General features: G+C 35.6%; 1 protein-coding gene across 4 annotated transcripts in view; it reads left to right on the forward strand.

Moving 5' to 3' along the window:
- The first annotated feature begins 259 nt into the window (after window positions 1-259).
- The window catches only part of Oseg6 (intraflagellar transport protein Oseg6), a 143,076-nt gene continuing 126,988 nt past the window's right edge, over window positions 260-16,347 (forward strand). For 3 of the 4 annotated variants that reach the window (XR_016195598.1, XM_089253483.1, XM_089253482.1), the window contains exons 1-3: window positions 264-374; window positions 5,582-5,673; window positions 12,657-12,722. Coding sequence is in view for 3 of the 4 variants with exons in the window: in XM_089253483.1 (XP_089109609.1) it covers window positions 369-374; window positions 5,582-5,673; window positions 12,657-12,722 (164 nt within the window). In the remaining variant the exon portion in view is untranslated. Of the gene's footprint in view, window positions 375-5,581; window positions 5,674-12,656; window positions 12,723-16,347 lie in introns of all 4 variants that reach the window. The other variant, XM_089253481.1, reaches the window with a different exon arrangement.

Here is a 16,347-nt window from a genome sequence, read left to right on the forward strand (position 1 = left end):
GACTCAGAAATTACATTATGATAACTACGACTTCAGACAAAAACATACACACACATTTGTTATTTTTTTAATTTACTGCAATTTGAAGTGGAGCTTCATTTCCGCGATCAGCGACTTTTCTGTGGTTTTAGCATGAGTTGGAGACTGCTTACCACTGGCCTCATTTTTGTATTTTTCTCGAGAAAATATGGTCAGCTTAATTATAACGACGAGCCCGATTATCTAGTGAAGTCAAGTCAGTTTGTTTACTAACAAAAGTATCAAAAAGATCGACCGCGGTATTTCATTGTACATTTTACCGACGAATCTTCGAAGTTTTTTGATGATTTAGGTTAGAAAAGAAGTAGCTTTCTCTAGAACGCCAAACAATGAAGGTGAATAAAATACTTAAATTTCTCTCACGGAATATTTTAAGGCATCCTGTGATAATATGAAGATAAAAATTAATAAAATCAGAATTAAATAATTCAGTGTCCGGAATGAGGTAAAGCATCTCAAATGAGATAAAGTAGCACAAAGATGTAGATATAGTCAAATCTCTCTCTCTCGAAAACTATTTCTTGAAAAACCCCATATCTCGAAAAATAATAAAATTATTGCATTTACTATACTAAATCAATGCATTTTCACCTCTGTCTCGAAATGATTTTCGTAAAACTCTATCTTAATTATCTAGCTCAATGATAGTAAAAAGAAAACACTGAATTTTTCCTCTTCTTTAGCGCAGATCTGGTTTTGACATTTGGTGTGAACATAGTGCGTCCGTATGTCTGATTCTAGAAACCCGCGTCTTCTCCGATTGGTTAAAAACCCGAATTTCAACTGTTTTTTAGCTTGAAATTCGTGTTTTTAACCAATCGAAGACGACTCGGTTTCCAGAATCGGAAATACGGATGCACTATGTTCACACCCTAAGAAAGGATTATTCAGGAAATCAACCAATCATGGGCGGATACTATAGCCCCGTTTACATGTGTAAGATTGGGGGTCGCTTTGGTGATTATTACTTGCATGGCAACTTTTTTTCCTCATGGGGAAAAGAAAAGAGGCATGAAGATCTGTCAAAAGAGTCCCATCTTTGTTGCGAAATAATGGTGGATGACTCCAACCTCCTCTCCCATAATCCTTTGTGCCGTGAAAACTACTGTAAGATCCTTCATTAGCCATCTTGAACCAACCACTTCTGTTAAACCCACGTAACCAGTGACGACTTCCGGAAAGAAGAGAGGGGATACCGGCATAAACTAAAATCGCCATATAAAAGGGTAGCGAAAATCCTTGTTACTGGTAACTTCCCAAGATATTTTATTATTGCACATGTAAATGGGGGCTTATGATTCACAGGGGTGGATACCATGTGGATGGCTTGTGCAGCAGGACAAAAAGTCAGCCAACAGACAATTCAAAATTGCTTTAATAAAGCTGCGGGTTTGGAACCAGTCATCTCAGTGATGAGATCTGGTTTTTCACTAGAATTTCAATACATCTCAGAGCAATGTTGAAGATGAAATTTTAGAACATTAGGGCATTATTAAAAACACTTGAAGCTAGAAATTTCATTTTTCTGATTTTGTGGAAATGGACAGTTCACTACAAACTTACACTTTGACTGATACCGAAATTATTGCTGAATGTATGGCCGACTCGGATGATGAAAATACAGCAGAAAATGCTCCAGAGGAATTAGAAAAAAGTTAACAGTGTAAAATACTGTATAAAAACGCTGTGTCATTTTCTGGAGCAAACTGAAAAGATAGGTATTTTTAAGGCATGAAGAGGCATAAACGATATTTGCAATGTGCTCAGCAAAGAGCTAGAAATAGAAGTGTTTCATTTGTCAAAAATGATTACACTGGCATTAAACAAAATGTGAACAAAACAGTAAAATTTAAAAAATGATGAACAACACAGTAAAACTATCTGGTTCATCTTGCCTTATTTACATCGGATCTTGTAATCTATACATTTTGAACTGTGCTTTTGAAAGTGGTCTCGAAGGAGCATCATTCTTAAAAAACGTATGTCTTCAAAATTTTCTGTGCATTGTCGAAGAGAGTTGGCAAGCTCTGCACTTTAGAAGACTCCAAAAAAGAATGTAATATATATGAGGAGAGACAGCAAAGAATTATCTGTGGTTGCTAGTGCACTGTTTTGGCCAAAAATTGGTTGGTAACCAAGTCATTTATCATTTTGCTTTGCCTTGAGTCAATCTTATAGGGAACTGAAATAGTGCTATGAAAAAAAAAACTTAATTCAAAATTCAAAATTTTTTTTAGAGATTTTTTTCTATTATGCTATGATTATGTCGTCTAAGGGGGGTTACCCTCCCCCATCCTACTTTTTAGTCCTACTTTTTCCTCTTTTTGAGTGGGAGCCCTGGTAGATGTGAAGAAGTGTCATACTGTAGAGATTTCCCAGATGTTTTGCAACAGCGTTGGGAATGAAAGTATGATAACTGTTACCATTATGTTGAATCCCTGTACGTGAGATATTATAGCATAACTGCAACCGATGAAGGCCATATCTAAATACACGATTAGGCTGCTCCTATCAGTGATACCCTTTTAAAGAAAAGGAGCAGAGGAGATCTAGGGATATGGCCAAGAACTCAATTTGAAGTTAATGAAAAATAACACATGAGAGCATGGCCCCCCACATCCTATAGCAGGGCCCCTAGGCTAAGATCTTTTGGGTCCCCCCAGACCAGACTTTTACGGGTCCCTTTATGATGAATTTATAGCATGTGAAAACATGAAAAAATAAAAATGATGAAAATCATCCTGGAGCCCTACCCTTGTGAGGGCCATGGATGAGAGTTCCAGTCAGAGTAGACAATTGATACTCACCATTATTTCAGGTGTTTAGTGAAATTAAGAAAATTTACCAAGTTGTAAGTGCTCTGGCTGCATTTACTACTTCACGTAGTGTCACCTGATGATCACCAAAGTAGTTCCTTCTCGGGATAGAGAAGGCGGGGCATCGTTCCACATAGTGAAGTGGAGTTTTGTCTTCCTCTCCTCACATAGGACAAATAGGTGAAGCTGCATAGCCACAGTTGTATAGGTGTTTTGCTAGGTTAGCATGACTAGTGATGATCTGTATAACCTGTCGAATCTGTTTTCTATTTAGTGAAATAAGTTTTTTGGCAATAACGGTTGAGTTTCCAAGGCAGACTTGGCCTTGCCTCAAGTTCCATTGCCGATAATGTTTATTTTCTATCCATTGATTATCTTCTTTTATGGTTGACATTGAAACACACAATAGAAAAGTTCAGGTCCAGATAGCTTCATGTTCACTGCCTCTTTGGCTATCTTGTCTGCAAGTTCATTTCCAGGAACCCAGTAAAGGTTGATGTTGTCAAGTGCTGATAAGTTATTCAAAATATCAGTGCAGTAATTGACACACGATTGAAACTTGAAAAAGTTGTCAAGAGCCATTAATGCAGCTTAGCTATCAGAGAAAATAACAATTTATTTGTTATGATACCCTTTAGCAATAAGGTTTTCAGCTAGCATGGCTATTGCAAGTACTTTGGCTTGGAATACTGGCAGAATATTAGCAACGCTACTGCAATCAGTCTAATCCTCAAATATAATTTATTTAATAGTTGGCTTTTTCTTATCAGAGAATTAACTATCTGGGCTGCAAGCAACGTTGCCTACATCCTAAATTTTTAGACCTTTGTGCTCTTAAATGTTTTTATGCATGGACTCCCTGTTCATGAAACAAAATATCTCTAATGTCGGTACTGTACTAAATGAGTGATTAGATCCATTTTGCCTGTTGTGGCGTTGTATTTGTATATTTGTATTTACAGCCATATTTTTATGGGCATCTTTTTATCAGCCACCTCATTGGGCATTTTGCCTGTTCTGGCCTTGTATTTGTATACTTGTATTTGTATTGAGAAAAAAAAATCAGAGGAAGAGATGTCTTACCTTTTTTTTTCAAAAGCTCAGTTTTAAAAATTGTCGCAATTTAGAATTCATACATTGTATATCCGTCTTCCGGGATATATGAGAGAATTATTCTCAGATGGTGGCGTTAGGAAATTTTGAAGAAGCTTTCAAGCCTCCCTAGCAGGGTAGTAACTAGGCTGGGGCAACCAGGGCACTACCCCGGGAGCCCAGAGCCGAATGGGGGGACTCCAAAAAATTTACATTTATTTTTTGATTAATAGAAACCCTTTCAAGAAGGGCTCCAAAGAAAAGTCTGCCCTGGAAAGGCACACTACAGTCTTGCTCCCTAGGAAAACATCATGACAGTTCCCAGGACGGTATGCAATTAACACTCTGAAGGACAGTCAAAGTTGCCTCATTCTGAGGCAGTCATCATCTAGAGATATCCATGTCACAGGCTACTATGGCTAATGGAAGCACCAGTGGATGAAACTATGCATTGTGAGCACTATTGGTACCTTCAGACCAGATGGTAACTCCAAGAATGGTTGTCATTGGGAAAAAATTACTAGATTTCTTTTGTGATGTCCCTTTCGTTTGATGCCGTAAGCATGTTTTTTTCCTTGGTTGGTGTAGCCCTGTTATATCTTTAATAGCAGAAAAAATAAAGGCCAGACTTTTTTCAGGGATAAAGAATGTGACCACTTGCATACACTCTTTTCCTGTTTAAAATAAGCTAATGTCATACCCAATAACACTAAAAATGATATTATAGGGCTTCTAACTGAAAGCCTCCTTTCACATTCAATAATAGTTTGATGGGGGGAAAATTAAATTTTAATCAAAAATTTTCAAAACATCTGCTGAGAAAGAAAAGGGTTTCTTCTGGAAGAATTGCAGCCCCTGAAATTTTGCGGCCCAGTGCGACCGCACCTTTCGCACCCCCCTAAGTCCGGCCCTGTTCCTAGTCTAGTTTATGTGATACCATATTAAGTGGAACTCACTGAAAAATATTATAAAGTTCATGTAGAGCTGCTTTTTATTTTTATAATATAAATCATTCAAATAATTTAAAATTAAGAAAAAAGATCTTTTAACTTAGAGAAATAAAGAAAGAAAATTAAGTGAAGGAAGAAAAGTTCTTTTGTTCAAAGCAAACTTCTGACTAATCACATTCATTGAGACACACAGATACCATCATTGTTTCAACTTTCTCAGAAGCCCAAAAACCGCAGTGGACACCAACAATGCATCAAGGGCAGAAAGTGGTACAAAAAAAAGAAACAAATGGCCAATTTAATTTACAAAAGCTGAAACAGAATTTGGGTAAATGAAAAACATCAGAAGTGTGGTTGAGAAATTAAAATTCTTAGTAGAACTGTCCATGTTATATTGTCCATATTAGTAAGGTTCTACTGTAGGGCGGCCTACCTGATAGTGCCTATAAAGGAAATTCCTATTCATTTATCTTAAATCTCTTCCACACAAGACACATTATTTAGATCTTTTAAGAAGAATTCTTTAAAGGGAAGTGTTGAACAGAAAATTATATGGGGGGTGTTCCTTCTTTTAGCAGTTAAATATCATATTGTGTGTGTTAAATTTTAAAGTATGTTAAATTGTAATAACACTTTACACATGTCTAACTAAGAGTATATTTTCATGTTTATTTTTGTTTGTAGAGAATATTCACAGTAGCAGCCAATAGCCATGGACCAGGTCCCATATTTTTTTCATGGCAAACTGGAGGTGGTAACTTCCTTGTTACAACAGGGTAAAACACATTTTAATATGTATAAAGTTATTTTCATATAATTATGAAACAGTCTTGAGTAAATTCAGACATTGTTTATTTTGGATTTTTCCCTTTTTCAGATTGTGTTAAAAAATTATCATTAAAAGAGTAAAGGTATAAAAATAAAGGGTCTAAAGATTCAACATTGCTTTAAAAAAAAAGTTCTAGATTTTAGAAAAGACCTTGTGACAACACATGGCATACTGCAGGAAATAAGTAAGCTGGTGAATCTCTTGAGTACAACCTGGATTGAAACAAATATAATTCTCATAGCTAGGCTATACCAGGTAGCTTGTTGATTCATAGCAGTAGAAACTCGTTGCAAAGTCTAGTCAATGTGAAATATATTCATAGCGATCTTATGGGGGTTTTTTCCTTATACAGGGTGAACGTGACCTAATCTAAGAAAGGGGAATTTTGAAGTGAAACTTCTATAGCAACGTAACAGTGAAAAGGACATGAGTTGGTGAGGGAGAGAAAATCTTCACAAAAAAAGTGAAACTTTCTTTTTCTCTCAAAACCCATTTTGTAGAATAACTGATTGTGTGATAAAGCAGATGGGTTATGGTGGTGGTGGGGATGTCAATATACATTCAGTCATGTTAGAAAATAAAGTTAGGCGGGGCGGGGGAGGGGGTAAGTAGTGGCTATGGAGGGGGACATAGAGCAATGAATATCCTAAAGCTCATGCACAAAGCAAGCTACTCTCTCATGACCTATTCACGCTATTAATATACTGTATTAGTATATTTCGACCGCGAATGCAAGTTTTGTGAAATCACAGTGATAGCTCAGAGGAAAGAAGAAGAGGGCAGAAGAACCTGAAGAAATACTATAGGGCAGGAGTTCTCAAACTGTGTGCCTCCAACATTAGTCAGGGGCTCCGTGGAACGGTCATCCTTACAAAGGTTTTTAGAAAATATTCTTTGCTAAACAGCTCTGGGAAGCTGGTGGAGCTCGCAAATAAGCATTGAATGGGAAATGGGGTGCTGCGAGTAGAAAAAATTTGAGAACCCCTGTTATAGGGAACAAGAGAAGTGACCTGTTGTCAGCATTCTAATCACTTGAAGGATATGCAAGTTATTCGATTACTAGAAACCCTTTCTTTATTTGGCACTCCCTACTCCAAGGGATTGTTCTGTCCAAAAAAATGGTGCTCACAAATAGGAATAGAAATGTCTAGGGTATTAATTTTTTGAGAGGGATGTGTCAATCTTTTTCCTTTTTTTTAAACAAGAATGTATTCTGTCTATGTCTTCAGCTATTGGATTGGACGTAGGAACCGCCTGAAAAGAAGGTATAGTTGATGGTCCAGTGTCAACAAAGAACTATTTGGGATTGTTGATACACTGTTTGTCCATATCAGTTTTTCTCACTTGTTGTGTTCTACCTTAGCACTGCAAGCCTGAATTTCAGGATGCCACAATAGTGCTGTGGAATCGATTAATCAATTATTATGATATTATCAAAATATAATCATATATTTTAATATAATAATTATAAAACTATCGTAATCAGTTACAGAATGGATTGTTATTCTACATGTTATGTGCGTGGATCGCAAATTTTAGTTGATGCTTTTTTTTCCCTGAAAAACCAATCCAATAACGGCCACTTTCCAATAGTGGTCATATTTTCACAGTCCCTTAGTGGCCGTTGTTCGGAGATTTTACTGTATATACTAAGAAGTGCGTATTTTCAGAAAGAACAAAGCTGAATGTAAAGTTAGAACTTGGCCAAGAGAGTCCTTGTTTTCCGTGCTACTTGACCAAGGGTAGCCAGGTAAGCACAAATTGAAAATACTGCCCTAGATAAAAACAAAAACTAGCTGATTGCATCAGAAGATGAATCTGATCTGAAGAATGCATGTCTCACTTGGGATACAAGAATTACGGTGCAGCTAGATACATTTTTCTTCATGAAATTTGGAATGAAATTGACAATAGGAAATCGCAGATAAAGTTCTTTGCGGAAAAAAATGCATGCATCTTCAATGCAAAATAAATTTCATGTGCTACAAAACAGCTTCTTCTAATTAATTATATAGCATGGGTTGTTATAATTCTACAAATCAAAAAAATTAATGTATTCCTTCGAATTTATCTTATTAATTTATAATCCAGATTTTTTTCCAGCTGTCACTGAAACATGGTTAAATAACAACATTAGCAATACCCAATTTTTACCCCCAAACTATTCTGCTTCCCACAAAGACAAACTTCATGGGAGAGGTTTTGCCCTCGTCTTTAATAGCTCTATTCCCCTCATCAAAATCCCCTGAACTTCAATCTAGAAATCGTTGGTGCTGAGTGGCATTATGGCATTATCACAACTGCACCCTCTATAGCAATTTTTCCACTTTATTTACACCCTGCACCAGATCTTAACTGTTTCATAAATCGTGAATAAACTCTAGATAAATTAGAGAACGGATCATTTACTACTAGTTATTAAATGTAATTTTGGAATTAATACACAACTTTTAAATAATAAACAAAACAATAGTAATCAGTTTTGTCAAAATGTGGATTATGACAAGTTTGAAATATCTAAGAAATTATGAATTTGATGAAAACATTTTTAATGAGACTGATGCAAATGTATTATATGACAAATTTCTTGATATTGTGCTTAAGCATCGTAATTTCTGAACAAAACAGTCTAAATGCAAATCAGCAAATAATTTGAAAAGTGAATAGATTGCATATGAATTGAAATGTATGGTCGATACTAAAGACAGACTTTATAAAGTTTTTAAACAAAACCCTTCAGATCATGATAAAGAAAATGATTAAAAAAGCTATAATAAACAGTTAAGAAAGAAAATAAAAGCTGCAAAGAATGCTTTCTACCATAAATACAAATACAATGCCACAACAGGCAAAATGCCCAACGAGGTGACTGAAACAACTTTAACAAATTTATAAGATGTGGTAACAGCATCAAAAAACAGTGGAAAGGTACTAATGATATCATAAATCAAAAAATAAATAAAATTGTATTTCCAGTAAATACTGACTAGACATTAGTGGATAAAATGAATGAATTTTTTTTTATTAATTCTGCAGTAACTGAAGATTCTGAGCTAATAGATGAAATAGAGCATTTAGTATCAAACCAGTATAATTCTGTAGTCGTTACTGAGATAGAAAAAAGGAATATAAAGAATTTATATAATAAATAAACTTGAAAATAATAAAGCAATCGGTTATGATGGAATCACGCCAAAAATGTTCAAAACTGTCAGTATACTGGGACTTTTAATCAGGGACTTTGGGAATCGCATAAGTCGAATTTCCCTAAGTTGAGGGTGTGAAATTTTGCATACAATAAATGTTGATTAATTCAGACAAATTTCCATATCAATCATCAGAATTACTGTCATTTTAGTAAGATTAATTTGTCTTCCTTGAATACTCTAGGATAAAATTCATTAAGAAAATGTCCTACATCAGCATTTTTTCAGTGCTTAAGGTAAAACTTTTAGTACCAAACTGAATTATCTAGATATTCTTGGACTTATCTTCCCATCTACACAAATAAAATGGACATAAACTAACCACATCAGATTAAGGGCATCTATGAACCTGGCTGGATTGTGTACATAGCATAAAATATGAACATTGTCAGTTTTGCATCTTTGTTTGAATGCTCTTTCATCCAATTTGGAAGTTGTTCATCTCAGCCTTTGGTCAGTTTTAATTTTTTTACAGGATTTATATAGTACTTTTATAAAACTTACCTTTAAATTTTAGGCAGTGTCTAGATTGAATTAAACAATGTTCTATAGAAGCCTATGAGAAATTGTATTTTGGCTAATGAATGTGATCCCTGAATGAACTATCTTTGTTAGCCAAAGTATCACAGTAGGCTACATGTAAGAACATGTTCTTTTTATAAGAAATGGTGATAGTACAGTGAGAAATGTATAAAATGGAATCTTAAGGGACTAAAATAATATACCATTTTAGAAATGTTTCTATTTTATTATGGTTCTTATCAAAGCACTAATCATTGATGGGACTATCTTTTGATTCCAATCAATACATACAAGATTCATTGAGAGTCTGGTTATTTGTGGAGATGAAGATTACAAGGAAGAAAAATTCATCACTGCCCCCACAGGGACTCGAACCCCAGTCTCTTGCTTGCCGGACGAGTGCTCTACCATCTAAGCTATGGAAGCAGATAGAATGTCTCAACTTTGGAGCGTATATTGAAAGGCACCGTACATGGACGGCGTCAACAATCAACTAATAGCTCATGAATGACATAGACCAACCAGATGGCCACATGCAATTAGAAATGTCCTCTCCACTTGTCAATACAAGATTCATTGAGAGTCTGGTTATTTGTGGAGATGAAGATTACAAGGAAGAAAAATTCATCACTGCCCCCACGGGAACTCGAACCCCGGTCTCTCGCTTGCCGGACGAGTGCTCTACCATCTAAGCTATGGAAGCAGATAGAATGTTTCAACCTTGGAGCGTATATATATGTTGAAAGGCACGAGCAATGAAAGGATGGAACGTCTCATTGAAAATAACACAAAATGGGTTTATTTTTTCTCTAGAGAGAGCAGATCCTTGCCAATTTTCTTTTTCAAAAGCTGTAGTAGATGAGATATAATGTTCTCAATCTAAAACTGGCAAAAAGTCATTTTTCAAAAAATTGATGTATGAGGTTTTCATTATAAGGTGAGATATATATATATTACATAATCTGGAAATGATATAATACATAAATATTACATAATCTGCAAATGATATAATACATAAATATTACATATACTGCAGAAAATCTGTCAAAAACTTGTTTGTTCAGCATGTATTGTATACAGGTGATATCAGTTAGGTTTATTACTGACAGATGGCGCTGTGATGGTTCACAGTGCCAACATGTGAAACATGTCACATGTTGATAACAAATAAAACTATTTTGGTTACTTACATATTGCCCGTACAAGGTTGGAGTTTTTGACAGCAAAAAACATTTATGATATTTTGATTTCCGATGGGAATCGCTGACCGGAGCTGAAAAGTCTAAAAATCCCGGTTTAAACTGAGCCCACCCTACACATGCTCACTCTTTTCCTTGAATGGTTTGCTGAACTGTGTAATGTGGACAGGATGACAAGTTACACAATTTGTTCTGAGTTTTTTCTCTTCAATATGCACCACAGTCTGGTCACTGAACAAGATTGGTGATGACAGTTTTGAAGTATTAATTGATGCCGATAATCAAGTAACTATACAGATTGTCAAAACTGATCAAAAACAACCGGTGATGAATATTAAAAAAACTTGGTCACATAAAAGAGCTAAGACATATTTATTACTCTTTTGCAAAAAATAGTGATAAAAAGCTTCATATTTGGCTGCCATTGTCATAGTTAATTCAACGTGATAAATTTTTCATAAATCACAGAAAATTAGATAAAATCTTCGAGTATGTGACAATTATGTTCACCTTGGAAGACCAGTTTTCCCCATTTTTGTGTATGTTTGTGTATCTTTAGTTAAATATGAAAAATAATTATAACTCTCAGTTCATAGATTTATTTAATAGTGCTATGGAACAGTATTATGGGTGCATGAAGAACATTCTCCAATTTTTTGAAGTGCAAGAAAATTAGTATGTTTCTGAATAATGTTGTCTTTACTTTGTCCAAAGTGGGCAATAATGCCCTTGAAGGAGGGCAATGAAATGTACTAAAGGGACATAATATTTACAGACTATGGGATCACTCAGGAAGAAGAATGAGGAATGAAGAAAAAATTTTGGGAAACTGATTTAGCATAAGCTTGTTATTTCTATTTTTTGGGTTGCTGTAATTAAAATTAGCACCAGCAAAAATATGACATCCATAGTTGTCTATGGGCATATATACAGAGTAACAGAGTAGTAAAGAGAGTCCCTTGGCCACATTTAACTGGCAAACAGCTGATCCTAGAGAGATCCAAATAACCTGTGGACCTCAGTTACGTCATTCATGCATAATTATTGAAATAAACTAGCCTTTTATACGGGTACCCTGTCCTCAAAAACCCAATTAAAAACATGTTTCCCTGCTTCACCTGAGGCCAACAAAAAACTCCATGTTTATAAGTTTCATATTCACTGAGATATTTAAATTCCAAAAGTGGGCAAAAGTTAAGAAAAAACAGCATAAAATTACGAAAAACACTTTTTCCTAACTTTTCTCTGGTTTTGAATTCAAATATCTCAATGAAAATTGCATTTACAAATGTGAAATTTATTTATTATTATTTTTTGGCCTCAGGAGAAACAGGGCAAAGACTTTCTAATTGAGTTTTTGAGCACAGGGTGTCTGTATAAAAGGTTAGTTTTATTTTAATAACTATACACAGGACCGTTTTAAGAGCATCATGGGCCCCAGGCCAAGTGATTTTTCTGAGGCCCTCTACCTGGAAAATTCTCAAAAAATGCAACTACTTCTCGTTTTTCTGAAGCCCCTCTTATTTTGAGGCCTCCGGGCTCATGCATTAAGACGGCAGTGATTATGCAACCTCTTTCAATATGAATGATGTAGCTGAGGTCTACATGTTATTTGGATACTTTTCTAATTTTAAATACACCTCTCAGATTAAAACGGTTCGTGAGTAAAATGCGGCCAAGAGACTTTCCTTACTACCCTATATATGTGGTTGGTATTTTTTAGTTCTGTTAGACCTAGCCACCCATCAGAAACACCTACTTTTTTCGAAACAGGCAAAGGGTTCTTCCCCAATGAGAAAACCTCTGCATTGGTTCAGTTAAATATCTATATATATTATTCATACATTATTTTTTGGTTATTTTGGTTTTTTCTTTGAAATCTCTCACTACTTTTACCAACATGTATTTATATTCTATCAACCCCTTCATTGGGTAATTCGTCTGATGTGGCCATGAATTGGTATTGTATTGTATAATTTAATTATATCATGTTTTTTTCTTAGATATGATCATATGGTAAATATTCTTGATCGTCATGGGGAAAAACAAGACCAGCTAAGGCTTACAGGGTAAAAAACAACATTTTTTTTCACATTCTTGATAGTTATTTCTTCAAAAGGTGTCCCAGTTGACTCTACATGTTTTAATTATACAAGGTGTCCTGTAAATGTTAGCGCTGCCTTTACCTCATCAACCGGCTGTCATATAAAGGTATGATTTCAATTTAAAAATGCTCAACAGACATTCAAAAATTACCCAGTACCAGTTTTGAGAGTGAAAATATAGTTTGCAACAAAATAAACAATCTAAATTTTTATGTGGTCCCCCTGTGATTTCCAGTAACTTCCAATTAGAAAGTTGTTGCCCTATCTTTCCTGATGCCAACAAAAAAAATTCCATGTTTTCAAGTACAATATTCATAGAGATATTTGAAAAGCGGAGGAAAATTTTGGGAAAGAACAGCGTTAAATGTGGGTAAAATGGTTTTACCACATTTAACACATCCACAGCACCCCCGATTTTGCCGCCACTGTTTAATACAGCTTTGATTCCCCCCCCCCCACAACCAATTAAGAGAGCCATGTGAACCAACAGCTCCAGTAATATTCACTGTCTTTCGAATATGTCATCTCCTTGTCACTTGTACAGATGATCTCCGCCACAGTAGTAGCTGAAACGTTTGCTTTAAAAACAACTCGCTCACAACATGAAAACCAAAAAAGTTTGAATATAGTTTGGTTATTTCCTTACTAACACCTTTCTGGTTCAATGCATGATCTGCCATTCTGGCCGTTTTTGACTGTTGCTCTGGCATAGAGAAATTCAACTAATGTTAGCACTGCGCGTTAGGCATTCATGTTGGGATATTATGTTTAAAAAAAAATTCTCATATAGTAAAAATGAGCCTTTAAATAAAATTAACTTTTTTTTTTATATCTAAAGCCAGAATGAATTAAACTGAATTTAGAGTTTCCCAACTCTTATCATCTTTTGCGGGTTTCAATGTTTTCCTTTTTTTTTGCAAGGGATCCACACAATTTATATATATATTACAAATCGCCATGGCCCCCACAAGGGTGGTGTGGACAGGCCTGGGACAATTCTCATCTTGTTTTTACTTTTTTCACGCTATAAATTAGCTATAAAAGCCCCCCCCCCCCCCCCCATGAAAAGTGTGACCATGAGGCCTGCAGCAGATCCCAGCCTAGGGCCCTGCTCCAGGTTGTGGGGGCCATGCAAATCGCTTTGATATCAGTTCGGGGTTGTGTGTGGCTCGAATTTCACAGAGATCGCAAAATATTTTTTGCTCAATATTTGCTGAGATATTTTTTTTCAAAAATGGGGAAAAGGTTGAGAACAAACAGCATAAACTTACTAACAATGCTCCTTTCCCATATTTATATATATATATGCTATTCTTTTTCAACTCTTCTCCAAGTTTGGAATTAAAATATCTCTGCAAATATTGCAGTTAAAAACATGGAATTTTTATTGGGCTTAGAAGAGACAGGACAACAACTTTCCAGTTGAAAGATAAAGGGGCTGTATAAAAATTTAGATTTTTTTTATTTTGTGACACACTGTATTTTCACTCTCGAAACTGGTACTGAGAGATTTCTGAATGTATTTTGAGCACTTTTTTTTTAATTAGAACTATACCTCTATATGACAAGAGATTGGTGAGATAAACACCAAATTAGGACTTGCAGGGCACCCTGAATAAAAATGATTAAATACAGGAGTGTTTCTTGCTTGATTTATTATCATATTTACCCATGGCCCCTTTTGGATCATATTATTTTCTCTTTGCCCCCCCTCCCCCTCCCCTCGTCATGCCCTTTTCCTAATTTTCTTCTTGGTTCCGAATAAAAAGAGACTTGTGTGGATGTGGGTACTCTAATTCAATATGCCACCAAAATGCCTGTATATAGCTTATCTCCACCATTTCACAGCACCAACAGATATGAATGCTCTTGGAAAAACTATTAGTAATGACATGATAGGTGGAGATAGACGTGAAAGTTTGGGGGGGGGCGTGATGATGAAGGCTGGGGGAAGCATGATGATAATGATGTCAATTGATATACATGTGATTCATTATATCAGTCAGCTCCACTGTTGCTGGGGCTGAGTGTATGGTGGGGCATGGGGGGGGGCATTGCTCCAGTGCCATCTTAATGAGTGGGGCCTCAAGAGAAGAGGGGGTCGTATAAAAATGAGAAGTAGTTTATCGAAAATTTGTCAGGTAGGGCCTTAGAAAAATCACTTGGCCCAGGGCTCCATGATGCTCTTAAGACAGCCCTGCATTGCCCCCCCCCCAAAAAAAAATCTCAGCCCATGGATTACATGAAGGTGAAACGACTTGCAAAGATAGTCTGATGGACAAACAACAAGGAGATAATAATTTCACATGATCAAGTGGTGCAAAACGACAATGTAATCATTCCTCCTTCAAACGGGGCCTCTTAAGAGATCTGCATGAATCCGTACAAATAAATTACACTGAAGATTAATAATCATAAGGAATGTCACAACATTTGCAGCTGGAAAAAATACATAAATAAAAAAAATTATGGTATATAGCAATTAACTATGGCAGGGACGCCGGAACATATCTGCTCGTGTTGCTAAAGCAATACCAATCACCATTTGAACATAGCTCAAATATTGCACTGATAGCGCTTTTTTTCTTTTTTTTAATTAAAATTTTTGAAGACATATCCTGGGGACTCTTTCCGTGTCAAGAGTTGCATAGCTGTAGCTCTTTTTGTTTGCAAGTCATTTCAGGTCCATGGGACATTCCCTTGCACCCTGTATATCCATTAAGCATGAGAATAAAATGAGCATCATAGAATCTGAATACCACAACGGTAGTCACAGCAATAGACTGAGACAGTACATTTCATCGCTGATTTCAGACGAATCTCAACTCTTTGAGTGGCATTGACAAGATATCTCTCCTTATTTTAGCATTGGCAAGCCCAAATATGTGAAGTTAATCCCTCTCTCAGTGGAATACTTTTTCCTATACCAATGGTTCACAAACTTTTGTCAACCACGGCTCCCTTGCCTAATTCATGATTCGCAAGCGGCTATTCAGGATAGATTAATAGTAATTTTCCCGAGAACTTCAAAGAACTTTTAAGAACTTCAAAGCATAAATAGGTGCACAAATCAATATCGCAAGCTCGCCGCGACACCCCACATAATGGTTGGTGATGCTTCTAGAAACAGCGATGCATACTTTGAAAAAGCTGCTCTATATATCCATTGCTTTTTCATTACTTTATACTCATTTACTGCTGAAAATCATAAGGAAGCTTATATGCCGTGTAAAAGGGTTAAAAGGCATGAATGAATAGTCTGATCGATGTAGTTAAAAAGTACAAAAAAAGTTGCTGAGAAAATAAAACTTGTAAAATAGAATAAAAAATAATAATAAATGACATAATGACAGCTTTGTTACCTGAAGTTTATACCGCAAAAAAAAAAAAAAAATCAGACTACAGAATCGTTTATTCCAGCGCTATTACCAAAATTAAAATTCAAAGCTCAACATAAATATAAATAAACAAACACAGAAACATGTATTAAAAAAAACAAAATATCCTAGTAAAATGAGATGCTGTATATTGAGATTCAAAGAGGAAGGAGAAATGGTTCGACGTTTGTTTTTCTATTTTTCATGACTTC

Source organism: Pholcus phalangioides, unplaced genomic scaffold (genome assembly GCF_987345545.1).
Source record: "Pholcus phalangioides strain wild (caught in Gottingen) unplaced genomic scaffold, Ppha-v1.0 ptg000039l_1, whole genome shotgun sequence".
Lineage (NCBI taxonomy): Eukaryota > Metazoa > Arthropoda > Arachnida > Araneae > Pholcidae > Pholcus > Pholcus phalangioides.